The 16,250-nt window shown below is 40.2% G+C and overlaps 1 protein-coding gene across 1 annotated transcript in view; it reads right to left on the bottom strand.

Annotated features, from left to right (window-relative positions):
- Positions 1-13,083: 13,083 nt before the first annotated feature.
- Positions 13,084-16,250, bottom strand: part of LOC148015138 (S-adenosyl-L-methionine-dependent methyltransferases superfamily protein) — a 133,535-nt gene continuing 130,368 nt past the window's right edge. The window contains exons 8-11 of the mRNA XM_087665825.1: positions 13,944-14,031; positions 13,776-13,840; positions 13,606-13,692; positions 13,084-13,479 (exon numbers count right to left, since the gene is read on the bottom strand). Of these exons, the coding sequence (XP_087521951.1) occupies positions 13,354-13,479; positions 13,606-13,692; positions 13,776-13,840; positions 13,944-14,031 (366 nt within the window). The 3' untranslated portion in view covers positions 13,084-13,353. The remainder of the gene's footprint in view (positions 13,480-13,605; positions 13,693-13,775; positions 13,841-13,943; positions 14,032-16,250) is intronic.

Raw genomic sequence — 16,250 nt, forward strand, 5'->3', positions numbered from 1 at the left:
TTACTTCAACAATAATTCTAACTTTTTGCACCTACATTATATATCCAAAACCCTTGAAATAAGCATGGATGTATAACTTGTGTGTAGTAATGTTTCTATGACAACTTGACCTAAAAGCTTTCAATAAAACTCAAAATGGAAGATGTAATGAATATCAAAATGAACTCCAATTTTTTCCACAATATAATTAGATCATGACAACTATCAAACCATAAAATTTCATCAAGAATTTAATGTCTTAAAATGTCCTTGTAGGTTAGATCAATTAATAAGACATAAAAGGTGTCAATTTAATATTATGTTACCAAATGTATTCATTAATCCCTTATTTTGGATATGAGCACACTATCATAAGTAAGTAATTATTAACAATCAACTTCTTATGGTGAATTATTAATATAGTTATACTTCCATACCAATTTCATTTTTTGCATTTTTAGTGGCAAATACCTATTGTAATCTCTAATATGAACTATGTTGAAAACTTTGAATGCTTTGCATCTATGAAAATTATGCACATAGATCAGTAGAGCAAAATTTCAAAATAAAATGATGCACATTAGTTATTGAGAAAAAGAATTTTACATGTAAAAAAACTATAAAAGTCTTGAAGCTTCTTTTAACATAATGAAAGGTCAAGATTATAACGTATATCAAAATATTCTCAATGTAGTTACTATCAAACATGAAGTTATCTAGCACTTTGAAAGCTTCAAGAAAGTGGACTATCTATGTAGCCTACAAACAAATAATGTCATGTAACTAAACATATCCTATGAAGAAATTATACCATTGATTTTGTGAATAATGTGGAAGCGTTCATATAAATTAGGAGGTAAATGATTACCTCAAAAATCCATGGCGTTGTGTTTTGATTGGCTTGTGTAATATATGATTGTTGAACTTAACAATCATAACTTTTGACTTACATAAGCACAAAAGAATCATCCTCAATAAGATATCAACAATAGAAACTCTCAAACAAATGGCATATTGATAATAATCTTCTACCATAAATCATTTTAAAATATTTCTTATTAATTAACAGTACTTCTATTTGCCATTTCAATAACTTAAAAATCATGTACTAGCAAGCACGCTTTATTTTTCAATTCACATTAAAAGAAATTTACTATTGGATGCACGTGATATACAAGGCTTCTTGGTAATAGAACCCCTAAGATAACAAATCAAGATTGCATTATTAGTGACTTTCGTTTGTCTTTTAGTTTTCAAGATAAAAACACAACCAAGACCTAGGGCAAATACATTTTAGAAGTTACCCTTCAAACTCACATATTTGTTTCATTGATATCTCTATATTCAAAATAGCACTAAGTATCCTTAGACTATTTGTTGGTGGTTTTCTTTCACTTATATCCTTTCAATATTGTAAAAATATTAGGTTTAAGATTGATTCCCAAGTCAACATTCATTCATGGATCCAATTAATATATAAAGTCCAATGGTTGAAGGATTTTATTGCCAAGTTGAGTTGTTAGCTGGTTTTTTCACTTGACAAGGTTTGTTTACCCCTTGTGAAACATATATGTGACTTTTGCAAGTCATATGGTGCTACAATTCATTTATTCAATAATCCATAATGAATTGTTTTTAAAAGAATATGCAACCTTGAGCAACCTCTTATTATTTTACTTTAAGCAAGCAAATATTCATTATTATTGTTTCAAAACATGGATTGCAATCTTGTTTCCTCCTATCATAAATGACCCAAAAACATTGCAAGGCACACATTGTTAAATTTGCCATTGTGCATGTTTAAGGCTTGCTTTTGGACAAATATAATGCAATCAAATGCATGATAATGGGAGAACCCTTCATTACCATGTGTGGAGATTGTACCCAATCTTTAGTCATTTTATCCTCTTTTACTCAGTGTTGCAGAGGGAATGTGCATGTGTGTGTGCCAATTGTGCGCGTGTTGAGATCTGTATTTTAACTACAGTTCTTGCTTGAGCTCAACAATTTCCTCCTTATTGCAACCACTTAAGTACTCACCCACATAATGTTGAGATTCAAGCTCATTAGTCTTCTATCAGTTGTTTACCTTAGTGAATAAGGTTAAGTCACATTGACTTAACCATGGTTAGATCTAGGTCATTTTGATCTTTAGTGTGTATTGTACATAGTTGACTTTTGAGACTATGTTGATGGAATAGAATGAACTGAAGGGAGCATGCCTGCTTCCCTTACTACCTGTGTCTTGGTCCACCTCTCTCTCTGAATTCTAATATGGTATCAGAGCACATGCAGAGGGCATTGCCATTGCTTCTGTTCCTCCTACAAGCTCACAAGCTGCAATGAAAAGGATATAGGATGTCGATCGAAGCTGGAGGACAACCTAGTTGCAGGAAATGGTGCTTTTTCAGTTTGCATATCAGGCATCAACCAAGCTGCAAACCTTCTGCAGCCATCAATTGCAACACAAATGTGAATGTTGTAGCATTGATTGAGCAGTTCTCTGTCTTCATCTCTTCAAGCAGCTGGTCTAGTATGTGAAAATGCTTGGTTTTACAAACAGAATTGAACATTGCACTGTATGTCGCATTGTTATGCTTATATCCGCTCTGTCCCTGAGCAAGCTTGAAGAACTTGTATGCAATTTCGGGGTCAGCTTGGCCCTGCACATATGCTCATACAAGCAGGGGTGATAAGCCTGAGCCATATTTCAGCAATGCCTGTTCCGGGCTCAAGCCGGAGACTTTCTGTTTAAAGTGCTTTGCAACCTGCTGAGCATGTTTGAAGTGGCAGCCAGGTGGCGATGTGACAACTGTGCTTGTCACATTGCTGGGCCATACTAACTTTCCAGTGAGCAACTCACCCAATTTTGCAGCTACAGGCATCAGGAGTGTATTTGAGAGGCACTAGAACTCAAGCAGAGGGAGATTCAGGAGCAGCATCAACAAAGGATGTCTACCCTCAGAGCAGAACAAGCTAAAAGTAGTAGAGGAGGCTTATGAAGGTGTCAAATTGATGGAGGTGGAGGGCCTTGAATGCTGCAAACTCAGGTGCATATGGAAAAATAGATGTTTTTTTTTCCAAAGGTCCATCACGGCATATTGGACCTTCATCTTCTGGAACCTCATGGGTTGTTGGATTCGGATACATTTGGAAAGTCTAATCCCCATGCAGTTATCTATTGCCACAAGGAAATCCAGAAAAGCTGAGTGATTAAGTCTACTACCGATCCTGTTTGGGATGAGCAATTCACCTTCAATATAGATAATGAAGTGACTGAGGTTCTGATCAAGCTTTTTGATAAAGATGATGATCGAGCAGATGATCCACTAGGAACTGTTGTGGTTCCATTGCATAAAGTCTTCTCTAAAGGTGGCGTTCATCCCACAAAGTTCAAGGTGCTTGGACAGAAAGGGCAGCCACAGGGCGAGATCAGTGTTGCCCTGAAATTCTCACCATGCGATTAGGAAGCCATATGTTGGTCTGTCTGCTGTGCTAGACAAACTGGTGATTCTTGGTGCTTGTGGTGTACAAAGTGCAGAGCACTTGGGTTTTGTTTTGTATGCACATTGAGCTGAAATAAAGCAGACATCTAGGAAAGAACATTTTGTACCGAGGAGCCATTCATGTGAACCTGAAATGCAGTAGTGGTTATTGCTGAAAGTTTTACAATTAAAAAAACAAACTGGTTGCATTACAGGGTATTGAAGTACATTGCCTGCTGGCACCTTGAGAAATTGATTGGTTGTGTAAAGGTGGAATGTTGTAAGCATTAAATGCTTAGTTTTGAACTGATTTACTATAGTTTTTGCAGTGGGGCTGACTGTTAACAGTTTGCAGCAAGCATACAAGCATTGGGTCTATTGAGTTATGTATTGACTCCCAGAGATTGTGACACCTGGCTGTTGTGGTTTATGGCTTGGTTGAGCTGAGAATAACCTCATTGGGATATAGAGAATATACAGCTGGTTACTTACAGACTGCTGATTACAGATTGCTGCCAGTCATTGAATGCTGCATATGCCTACATGTCTACTGATCAAACAATGCTACTTGGTTGGAATGCTATTACATTTAATGCTTTGCCACATGTTTGGAAATATATGACATTGTTGTGAACTAAAATCTACTGGTTTTGCAAAGCTTAAGACCTTGAAAATGGTAAACACAGGAGAGAAGGATACTATCACTCACATAGTTGGTGAAAACCTAGACTGCAATAATTTTGTTCTATGGAAATTCGAGATGTCTAATTTCTTAATTGGAAGAGGCTATTGGGACCTAGTCACAGGTCTTGAAGATGAGCCCAAGCTACCAAAGGATAGACCTCCAACACAGGATCAGTTATAGGCAAACAGGACTTGGTTGGAAAAGGCTAGCAAGGTCTTGCATTGGTTGTCATTATGTGTGTCAGACACAAAAGCTATGAAAATTGCAAACTATACCTCACCAAAAGCTGCTTGGGACTTATTGATGAAGAATTATGGGCATGTCACTCATGCGAGAAAGACACAACTGGAGCAAAAATTCAGCCACATATCCAAGAATGGAAGTTCTATTGAAGATTATGTCAGTGAGATCAGATCCATTGCAGAACAACTAGGCTCAATTGGAGCTGAAGTTGACAATGATGATTTGGTGGCTACTACCCTCCATGGACTTGGACAGGAATATAACCAGTTTGATACTTCCATTTCAGTGCGTCAGGAGCAGCCTGACTTTGATGAACTTGTGGCACTTCTATTGCATAAAGAAGTGAAACTTGGACTCAAAACAAGTTCCAGTGAGTCTAAAAACAGCAGGGACAGTGTCTTCTACTCCAATCAAAGGGGTAGAGGTGGAAGAGGAAGATCAAATTTTAGAGGAAGAGGTGTTGGAAATGCATATGCAGCCCATGGACAGCAAGCTACTGGATGGCAAAATAGGCAACCTCAAGTAAATAGAGGTGCCTCAAATGCTCGTGGAAGAGGAGGTTATTCACCTAGAGGAAGAGGCACTTGGCAGCAGCCTCAAATGAGTCATGGACAGCAATCAAATGCGAATAAGGATTGCCATTATTGTGGCAAATACGGGCATGTAGCTAAGGATTGCTACAATAAGCAAAATGATCAGAGAGCAAGAGGAAAGCAGCATGATAATTATGCTTCTTCTAGTGGTATGCAGGAGGATGACAGGTTGTTTGCAATGCAACATGTGACGAAAGGGTTGCTTGTACAAGGCAAAGCAAATGATGTATGGTATATAGACTCAAGGGCATCTAACCACATGACTCCTCATGAAGAGTGGTTTGACACATTGATACAAGGTGCTCATGGATATGTTTGCACAGGGGATGATACGCAGCATGACATTATGCATACAGGTACTATTCCCTTGACGATGCATGGTGACAGGAAAGAGAGTCTCTATGATGTGTTACATGTACCCTCCATAACCAAAAACTTGCTTTTTGTGGGACAAATGGCTGAACAGAATCTACAAGTTAGATTCAATAGAGATGAATGATACATTGAAGAGAATGGTCAAGGATGCAAACTCATTGCTAAAGGCAAAAGAAATGGTAGAATGTTTACATTGGATACGAAAATTCCAGCATTGAATGTTGCTATGTACTCACACAACAATGCTACAATAAGCGATATTGAGATATGGCATAAAAGGATCGGTCATGTAAATGTTCAAAAGCTGAAGAATATGCAGCATAAGCAAGTTGTACTTGGCCTCCCTAAGTTCAAGCATGCGGAATTAAGACATGTATGTTAGTCTTGTAAATTTGGAAAGCAATCAAAGCTTCCATTTATGAGGCATGTAAGCACTACTACTAGACCATTACAGCTTATACATTCTGATGTATGGAGACCCTCACAGAATGCATCTTTTGGGGGATCACGTTACTATGTGTCATTCATAGATGACTAAAGTAGATACACATGGTTGTATGTGCTAAGCACAAGAGTGATGTCATGGATGCTTTTCAGGATTTCAAGAGACATGTGGAGAAAGAATTGGCTTGCTACATCTCATGCTTGAGATCTGATAGTGGTGGAGAATGTCTCTAAAGACTTTGATCACTGAGAGAGAGTGCGAGAGAGCAGAGTAGAGAGTGAGCACGTTTTCAGATACAATGACGAGTGTGTATCTTTAGGTTTTTAGATAGATATATATGTGTAAGTACAAGTGCTAAGAGTGTGTTCACACCCAAGCACATTTAAAAGGCACGAGGCCTTTATTCCTAACAATCTCCCACCTAAAGGCAATGTGCCTTAAGAGGAGAAAATAATCAACTAAGTCTAGGTATGTACAAAGTTGAAATACATATATCTATCCAACTCCCATCATCTGTCGGCAACGAGCAAACCGCTCTGCTGGAAGACCCTTCGTGAGAAGGTCTGTAGGGTTATCATCTATATGCACTTTGACAAGTTCAATGCTTTTGCTGTCAAGTACATCTCTAATGAAGTGGTACTTCACCTGTATATGCTTTGTCTTTGCATGAAAGACAGGATTCCCTGCTAGCATGATAGCACTCTGACTATCACAATGGAGAACAGGTAACTTTGTGGGTGATGCCAAGCTCTCCCACCAAACGTGAAAGCCATAAAGCCTCCTTGCATGCCTCAGTGGCAGCCACATACTTTGCCTTTGTAGTAGACAATGCAACACACTTTTGTAGCCTGGAGATCCAAGAGACTGCTTCTATGAAAGTAAACACATATCCAGAGGTGGACTTCTCCTGCAGTCCGAATGACCAACATAGTCTACATCCGTAAAGCCAACAATAAATGCCTTCTGCTTTCCAAAGCAGATGCACAACTCCTTTGTGCCTTTGAGGTATCTCATAATATCCTTCACTGCATCCCAATGCTTCTTGCTAGGGGTTGCTATATATCTGCTAACCACTCCCATTGCAAAGGCAATGTCAGGACGTGTAGTAACCATAGCATACATCAAACTGCCAACAGCTGAAGCATATGGTATCTTGGCCATTTTAGCCTTCTCATCATCACATGTAGAGCTGTCCTTGGCAATAAGTTTCACATATGGAGGCAATGAAACCCCAATTGTTTTCCCCCCCTCCATATTGAAATGCTACAAAACTTTGGAGATATACTCCTGCTGAGATAGATAGAGTAAGCCTTTTGATCTATCTCTGACTATTCGCATGCTAAAAATGCGATTTGCGTCACTAAGATCCTTCATGTCAAAGCTGCCACGAAGACTTTGCTTCAATGAATCCAAGGCATGAGTATCCCTGCAAGCAATCAGCATGTCATCAATATACAAAACCAAGATAATCAGGCTACCATCTGTTGTCTTCTTGGTATACAAGCAGTGATCCACTTGACTTCTATGAAAGCCATGGGACTGCATGAATGTATCAAACTTATGATACCATTCTCTTGGTGCTCGTTTCAGCCCATACAAACTCCTTTTGAGTTTCATACCATTTTTTCTTTCCCTTGTTCAACAAACCCTTTAGGTTGCTGCATATATATGTCTTCATACAGATGACCATATAAAAACACAGTCTTTACATCCATCTGTATGAGCTCCATATCCTCAACTACAACCAAGCCCAAAATGGTTCTCAATGTAGTCATCCTGACTACAGGAGAGAAAATCTCATCAAAGTCTATTCCATGCTCTTGCTTGTACCCCTTTGCAACCAATCTTGCTTTGCACTTTGGTGAGGAACCAAAAGTGACCTTCATCTTGTAAATCCATTTGCATGGAAGGGTTTTCTGCCCTTTAGGCAACTACACGAAGTCCCAAGTGTCATTTTTTTCAAGAGATTCCATCTTTGACAGCATGGCTTTATATCATTTCTTGTTGTCCTGTCTATCCATTGCTTCCTTGAAGCAAGACAATTCACCACAATCTGTTAGCATGACATATTCAGCCACATTAATTGCACCAGGAACAAACCTGTCAGGTTGTCTAGTAGCTCTAGACGATCTCCTAACCCAGTGGTCATTGTTTGCTAGTTGTTCCTGCAAATTTCCATTTTCAGCATCCTGTCCTAGCATTTCAGCATGCAAATCAGCATTAACAGCTTGCTGTCCTGGCTGTTCCTGCACATGTAATGGCTCGTTTTCATTGGCTATAGCTGGCTGATCATTTCCAGCATCATTTCTTACATTTACAGGTTCATTTACAGCATATATTTGCTGTTGTTCAGTAGGCACATTTTACTGTCCAAAAGGTATTTCTTTCTAGAATACAACCCTACGGACCTCCTCAATCTTTTCGGGCTGCTTGTGCATGCGATCTTCCCGGAAGATAACGTCATTGCTGCGTACTACTTTCCTTTTCTCGGGATCCTACAATCTATAACCCATTTCATCCTTGTCACGATATCCTAGGAAAATGCATTTACAGGACTTTGGCTCAAGTTTGCTGCGTTTTTCTTTACGAATGTGCACAAAAGCCTCGCAGCCAAACACTTTCAGATGAGCATATAAAGGTGGCTTGCCCAATCATGCTTCTTGGGGAACTCCCCCCCTCAAAGACCTATTTGGTGACCGATTAATTAAGTGAACGGCTGTCATAACAGCCTCTACCCAAAAACCATGGGGTAATGCAGCATGAGATAGCATCGTACAGACCTTATCCTGTATGGTCCGATTCATATGCTCTGCAACTCCACTTTGGAGCGGATAATGAGGGGCAGTGAGCTCTCTCTTTATCCCTTTGCTGTCACAAAATGCCTGAAAGGCCTTGGACACATATTCCCCACCATTGTTAGAGCGAAGACACTTAAGTGTCTTATCTGTCTGATTTTCAGCCAATGCCATGAAATTTTTAAACTTGTCAAGCACTTCATCCTTGCTACGAATAGGATAAACCCATACTTTCCGTATAGCATCATTGACAAAGGTGACAAAATATTTCTTTTCCCCTAAAGATAATCCTGGCATTTGATATACATCCGAATGTACTAACTCTAAACGAGAAGATTTCAAAGAAAGAGACTTTTTGTGAGATGTCTGTGCATGTTTGCCATAAATGCAATGATCACAATGCTCAAAATCAGCATAATGAAGACAAGGCAAGTAACCCAAACGAGAAAGCACTTTCATTCATGTTTGACTCATGTGTCCCAATTGGCCATGCTACAAAGAAACGCTTGGCTGCTCGGTCACGGCAACAACATGATCACGCACACTAGATACATGAAGTGGATACAAATTTCTGATGCCTTGCTCTTCAACATTGAAGGTTTGGATTTTGCATATGCTATATGGACTAGACTGGAAGAACTCATCCCAATCGTCCTAATCCATGTCCGCGGGCTTTGCCCTTTTGGTTTTGATCGGCTTTGCCTACTTCTTTTGTAACAGAATATTGTAGCACTGCTTTTGCCAAATTGCAAAATTATGTGCGCCTTCAAGCTTCTTTATGTGCATCAGATTATTGCTGTCATTGCTACCAGCCATGATTTTCAGCCCAAACGTAACAAAAAAACCAGCAAATGCAGGCCCAAACTGTCACCGAAGTAACCAAGGTACAAACAAGTACCAATCAGCAATAAATAACCATGCAGAAGTACAGATTTCAGATCTGTAATTAAATTTTCAAGAGCACCAAACCATATGCTACAGCATTATCCAACTGATTACAGTTGTTCCAAGGGCATATGCATCACATTACATGAGAAATCCCAAAATTTCAGCTGCAATTTCTGTTGTACATGTACCCACAGGCATAAAATTTGACACGAACGGTCAAAAGCCCCAAAATTTTGTGCTCAAAGCATCAAACACACATCTACATTTCCTCTATCATGCATAGGACAGGCCAGTTTTGCCAAAATAGAGCAAATTCAGCAAAATCCCCAAATTTTACCAAGTGTTGATGTCCAAATTGCACAGAATTCAACCTGCATGTACATAAAATGCCCAAATGCAGCACAGATTTTGCCCAAACTGCAGAAGCCCCAAATTGCACGGGGTCCAATGTGCCTCAATGTCGAGAAATTGGGTTAATTTCAGCCCAGTTTGCGCATGTATATTAAAAGCCCCAAATGTCGGGGGCAAAATGTCACAAATTCCTGCAATTTTTGAGACAAATTTGCTTGTTCTGCATCACAATCCCCAAATCTGGGAAAAGCCCCAAATGTTCGGGCCAAGATTGCACAGAGTTGCACAGTTTCCTTGTGCGTGCGAACCCCCGTCGAGCCAAGGGGAAATTCCAAGAGAATTTATAAGAAAACAAAAAAATGAATTTTTGGCCCACAAAGAATGACGTGACGAGGTCCGTTGACCTACCAGTCATGTCACGTCGCATGACCTGGAACCCCGCTGGCTGCCGTCTAACACGCGTCACCTGTCCATCATGGGCTGGTCACGGCTCCCTGCAGACGTCACGTGTGATGCCCGTTGGCCCCCTCCGTGAGCCCTGTTGCTGCCTATCACACCTGCTACTGCTCGCGACGACACTTGGACATGATTGCTGGTCCATGCCTGCACCCGACTATCCCATCAGTTCATGCTGGTCCACGCTCGACCAGTCGCTTGGCCTTGCCCGTGTCGCTGGTCACATGCAACTGTTTCCTCTCCCCTATCTGGCGACAGACACACACTCAACTATTATACATGAGCTGCCTCAGTGTACATGAGCTGCCTTTGAACTCGGGGAGCGTGCACTCTGCGCTCTGATACCAATTTGTAGGGACCGATTAGGCACGGAGATCGAGGGAGACAGTCACTACGCACAGTGAGAGACAAAGAGAGAGTGCGAGAGAGCAAAGTAGAGAGTGAGCACGTTTTCAAGTACAATGACGAGTGTGTACCTTTAGGTTTTTAGATAGATATATATGTGTACTTATAAGTGCTAAGGGTGTGTTCACACCCAAGTACATTTAAAAGGCACGAGGCCTTTATTCCCAATAGGTACACACCACAACAAAATGGTGTGGCAGAAAGGAAAAACAGGGTGATCATGGAATCTGCAAGAGCCATGTTGAATGAGAAGAGCCTACCAAATGCATATTAAGCAAAGGCTGTAATGACTGCAGTATATGTCATGAATCGTACACCAACAGCAAATATACATGAGGTGACTCCTCATGAGAGGCTTTATGGGATAAAGCCTGACATTAGCCATCTTAAGGTTTTTGGATGCTTGGCATATGTACATGTTCCAAATGAAAAGAGGAAGAAGCTTGATCCAAAGGCAAAAAAGGCCATCTTTATTGGGTATGCACAAGATAGGAAAGCGTACAAATGCTACAATCCTTCTATTCATGAGACATTGGTCTTAAGAGATGTGGTACTTGATGAGCTGAAATCATGGCATGAGAAGAAGATCACTTTGATGAATGATGATGATGTTTGTCAGGACACTTATGTACATGCAAGTACAAATGAAAGTGCAGAAATTTCTGGGCATTCTAAAGATGCTACTTCATCAGTTAGTCCTTGGACAGGTAGATTAAGGACTTCAGCATCTTTGTCCACTGGCACGGATATGTCAGTGAGGGGGAGACATGTGGATAAAGGCAAAGGCAAACTTGGTGATGTGACTCCTAGTGTGAGACATAGGTATGTACCACCTCATGAGAGAGGAGAGTCTCATACTGCACCTCAATTGAGGAGATCAGAAAGAGTCAAGAAGCCTATGGATAGACTTACATAGAGTGGTTACACAGTGAGGCACTATGCATATATGGCAAAAGTCACTAGCTTCAAGGAACCCACAAAGTTTTTTGAAACTATCTTGGATGATCATTGGTGCAAGGTAATGCATGAGGAATATTCAGCATTGGCTAAAAATGACACTTGGGATTTGGTTGATTTGCCTGAAGGAAAAATGGCTATTGGTTGCAAATGGGTATACAAAGTGAAGTGCAAATCAGATGGCACATTGGAAAGATACAAGGCAAGACTTGTGGCAAAAGAGTATGCACAACAATATGGTCTTGATTATGAGGAGACATTCAGCCCTGTTGCTAAAATGGTAACTGTGAGGGCAGTGATTGCTTTGGCAACATCTAAAGGATGGAGTATGTATCAAATGGATATGAAGAATGTTTTTCTCAATGGTGATTTGGTTGAGGAAGTATACATGGATCAGCCCGAGGGCTATGTACATCCAGATTTTCTTATATATGTGTGTAGATTGAAGAAAGCATTATATGGACTGAAGCAAGCACCTAGAGCTTGGAATGCTAAGATAAGTGCATGCTTACAGAAACTTGGTTTTACTATGGGCACGGCTGATCATAGCCTATTCACAAAGAAGACAAGGGCTGATTATGTGATATTAGTCATCTATGTGGATGATTTGATCATTACAGGTGATGATGTCACAGGAATTTGAGAGATCAAGGAAATGTTACATGCTGAATTTCAAGTCAAAGATTTGGGTAAATTGAAATATTTCCTTGGGATTGAGGTTGTGTCTACACCTCATGGTACTTGGTTGTTGCAGAAGCACTATGCACAAGACATGTTGACCAAGTATGGTATGTTGGATTGCAAGTTTTTGAGCACTCCATTGGAGCAAAATGTTAAGCTACTTGCAGATGTTGGACATGAGATTGAGAATGTCACTATGTATAGACAAATGGTGGGTAGCCTGATTTATCTTACCATTACTAGACCGGATCTTAGCTATTCAGTTGGACTGATAAGCCAGTTCATGCAGAAGCCTATGAAGCCGCACTTGGATGCAATGAGGAGGATCTTGAGGTATGTGAAGGCTACTTCTGTGTGTTGATGGAATGGAATGAACTGAAGGGAGCATGTCTGCTTCCCTTACTGCCTGTGTCTTGGTCCACCTCTCTCTCTGAATTCTAATACATAAGTATATTTAACGACCATAATATTAAGCAGCATGCTGTACTTTAACTGTAGGGTCAAAACCTAGAAAAAAACAAGTCTCTCATTTCTCATGACCTAGAATGACCCATCACTTGCATCCTTTGTAACCTGGAAAGAACCAAGTCTCTCATTTCTGAGAAGCATGATACGATAGAAGCACCACATTCTATTTGATCACTCTTCCCTTTCCAACCATTCAGTATCAAAATCTTGATAGCAATCCAATTTTCTTATGTGAAACATGGAACACCAGAGAAAGACTAAGATACCAACAAACTCACAAAATGCCACGTACAGCCAATTCAGCTAAATCTGGATCTCATATATGGGCAAAAACGGTGAAATATCAGATACTAAATTTTGCACAGAGCAACTGATTATCTGCAGCTTGTTTTTTATCACTTGTTACTGTTTTTTACCACTTGTTACTGTTTAAAAATTCTCAAATTACAGCCTGTTTTCAGAGAAGTGGACATGCAATATCCACATAATCTGTTCAAGAACATGAAAACCCTTGCTGATTTGGAGGGTCAAAGACTCAAAAACGGGCTCATGTGTTTTGCCCTTCTTGGCTTCCAAACACTTTCTGGATATCTTCAAATGAAACAGTTGCTGAGCCTCTCTTCTTGGCACCCTGCTGTGAAGGATGTGGACACCAACCTGCCATGTAAATTACCTGATTACAGATCACAGACATGACTATTAGCAGAAAATATAATAGCATGCAGAATAGAAAATGTGATATTTCAAAAATTGTAATGATGAATGCAAATGACATGCGTAAAGTTGTCTGTACAATCACCTGAAATGTTGCAGTGATGCCATCACAGTCTCCAAACATTGCACCATAAGCTGCAGCTGCTGCTATTGCAGTGTCCCTTCGTAATGACTACAGAGCAAGAGGGTGTATTCTTTTGAAGCAAAACTTCCAAACACACTAACTAAGCTTGTAGGTACAAATGGACACCATACCTTGACCCTCTGTGAAACAGCATTACTTTCACCCATGCTTCTTAAATGGTCAATCAATTCCATCGCTGCCATTAGCAAGAAAAACCCCAATGTAGACAATAGAAATAAAGACACCCTGCTCTAGATTGAATTTCAACATTTTCAAAATTTAAGAGGACAAGACAATACCACTAGGATATCGCATAATATACTTGTCAACATCTACTGTTGGAAGAGCAAATCCTGCTCCAGTCAGAAGATTGCCAGCATCCCGAACCTGAAAAGTTATCCAGATAGTATTATCAGAACACTCACTGTAGTAAAAACTATAAAATGCAAGCGCACTATACATATCTAATTTAATGAAGGTTTTGATGATTCAATTTATACCTAAGAACCCTTTGGCAAAGGGGTAAGAAGTTGCAGGTCAACTTCTGCTAGCAGGTATGGGACTAAAGGAGTTATTTTTGAAGGAGAAAGAGCAACTAGTTTTTGGAAAACAAGCTGCTCCAGCTGCATCACCATCTACTCTAGCTATGTTGCCGATATTGTGCAATGTCATTGACATTTGCATGAGAAATTTGGGGCTTTTGCTGAAATTGACTGTGATCTATGCTGAAGTCTTGAAATTCATCATCGACATTAGTGATTGGCAGTAAGGAATTCTAAATTTTTGCAATTCCTCAAAATTTTCAAAGAAAAATTTGGGGCTTTTCACTCTCATGCCTTCAAAACCACACTACAGGTGTTGGTACAGTACTGAATTGCTGTTTTGATCCAATTTTTGGGCAGAAAAATCGAGGCACAACCATTGTTTAGGTACACAGCAACAATTCCACACTTAACAGCCTACATACAGCAAGTGCACTTGTTTGCATTGGGATCCCAAAGAGGATCTTGAACATTTATGCCTCTTCCGTGTTGGAAGTTTTAGTCACAGCTTCCATTTAGTTTTTATTCAGTGATGGCAAAGAATAACGATGATGTTCTTGGCATCGTCACCAATGAGAACAAGTTGGATTGTATGAACCACTCCCTCTGGAGTTTCATGATTTGGAACCTCCTTGTGGCCAAGAATCTTTGGGATTATGTATGGGTGATAAAGTTCAACCCATACCAATTGCTCCTGGCACACCTCTCACACAAGAGAGAGGCTGAGGAAAACCTGCTATTGCCTAAGCTCTTGTTACACTTGACCAAAAGAGAAGGGATTCTCAGGATGCTCAAGCTTTGTCATTGATAACTCTATCAGTTAAAAGAGCTGTCACACCTCACATCCAATCTTGCCAAACCTCACATGTAGCTTGGGTTGTCCTGGAGTAGATATTTATAGCCAAGAATCAGACCCACATCTCCTTGCGAAGAGAGTTGGTCGATGCTCACATGAATGAGGGTGATTCCATGACAAATCATGTACATTCAGGATTTGTATGAGAAGCTACTCTGCATTGATGAGGTGATCCAAGATAGTGAAATAGAGAAAATCACTTTGAACATCATACCTTGGTTTTCACACCATAGATTTGTCATTGAGAGGAGCAACTAAGCCTCTTACATTCATGGAGTTGATCAGTCTCATCTTGAAAAGAAGCCGATTTGAAAGAATATGGCCCTGGGAGTGCGCAACGGAAAGAGAAAAGTGAATATGGAGAGGAGACAAAGAGAAAGCATAAAAGAGAAGGAACAATGTGACTGCAATGGCTGAAGGTACAAGGCTGCAACAGCCAGAGCCCCAACACGCAACTCTACATGTTAGTGTGGGCGCCGTACAGTAGCAAAGGGATGAGAGAATGAGGGCTTGCTAATCACGAAGGATCAATGAGGGATAATGAAAGTGAGAAGGCAGGCTGCCTATATATAGGTAAAAAAGTAGCAAAACCTAAATAGGATCAAAACCTAAAAATGGCCAAAAGTGCCCAAAAAGAAACGCACTAATGTGCCCTCCATCTTAAGTGTCGAAAACACATAAAATGACAGACAAATACAATGTCAGACCTCCTAAAGTCCTTGTCTAACTCAAACTAAGGCTCACAGGTAAGAGATGACCACACAAGACGCACATGACTGCTAACACCCATTCTCAGATCTTTGATGTGGCGGAAGACCAAAGGAGATACAGATCCGAGGGTGGCAGGAAGAGTGCCAATGCTAATGAAGTCCATGGATGAAGAATGCCAACTACGGAGCAAGATTTCCTCTCCATATAAAAATCCAATCAAATGGAAGTCTATGAAGGCCAAAAATGGAGAGAGAGAAGCCTAAGTTAGGAACATGTAGGGACTCAGAAATGCAGTTCGATGAACGATCAGGCAATAGAGACAAGGTAGTAGGTACCAACACCACTAATAGGCACAAAAGAGATGCTACTAGTAGTAATGATACCCTTTGATGGACAAAGATCCTACAACAAATTACATTGGGAGTCATATGATTCAATGCCCCGCTAGAAATGAGCCAATGCTGCTCAAAAGATGAGACAATCCTGGAAGGCTCCTC

The sequence above is a fragment of the Lygodium microphyllum genome, chromosome 24, assembly GCF_053477565.2.
Source record: "Lygodium microphyllum isolate KBCC chromosome 24, Lygodium_microphyllum_v1.1.10, whole genome shotgun sequence".
Lineage (NCBI taxonomy): Eukaryota > Viridiplantae > Streptophyta > Polypodiopsida > Schizaeales > Lygodiaceae > Lygodium > Lygodium microphyllum.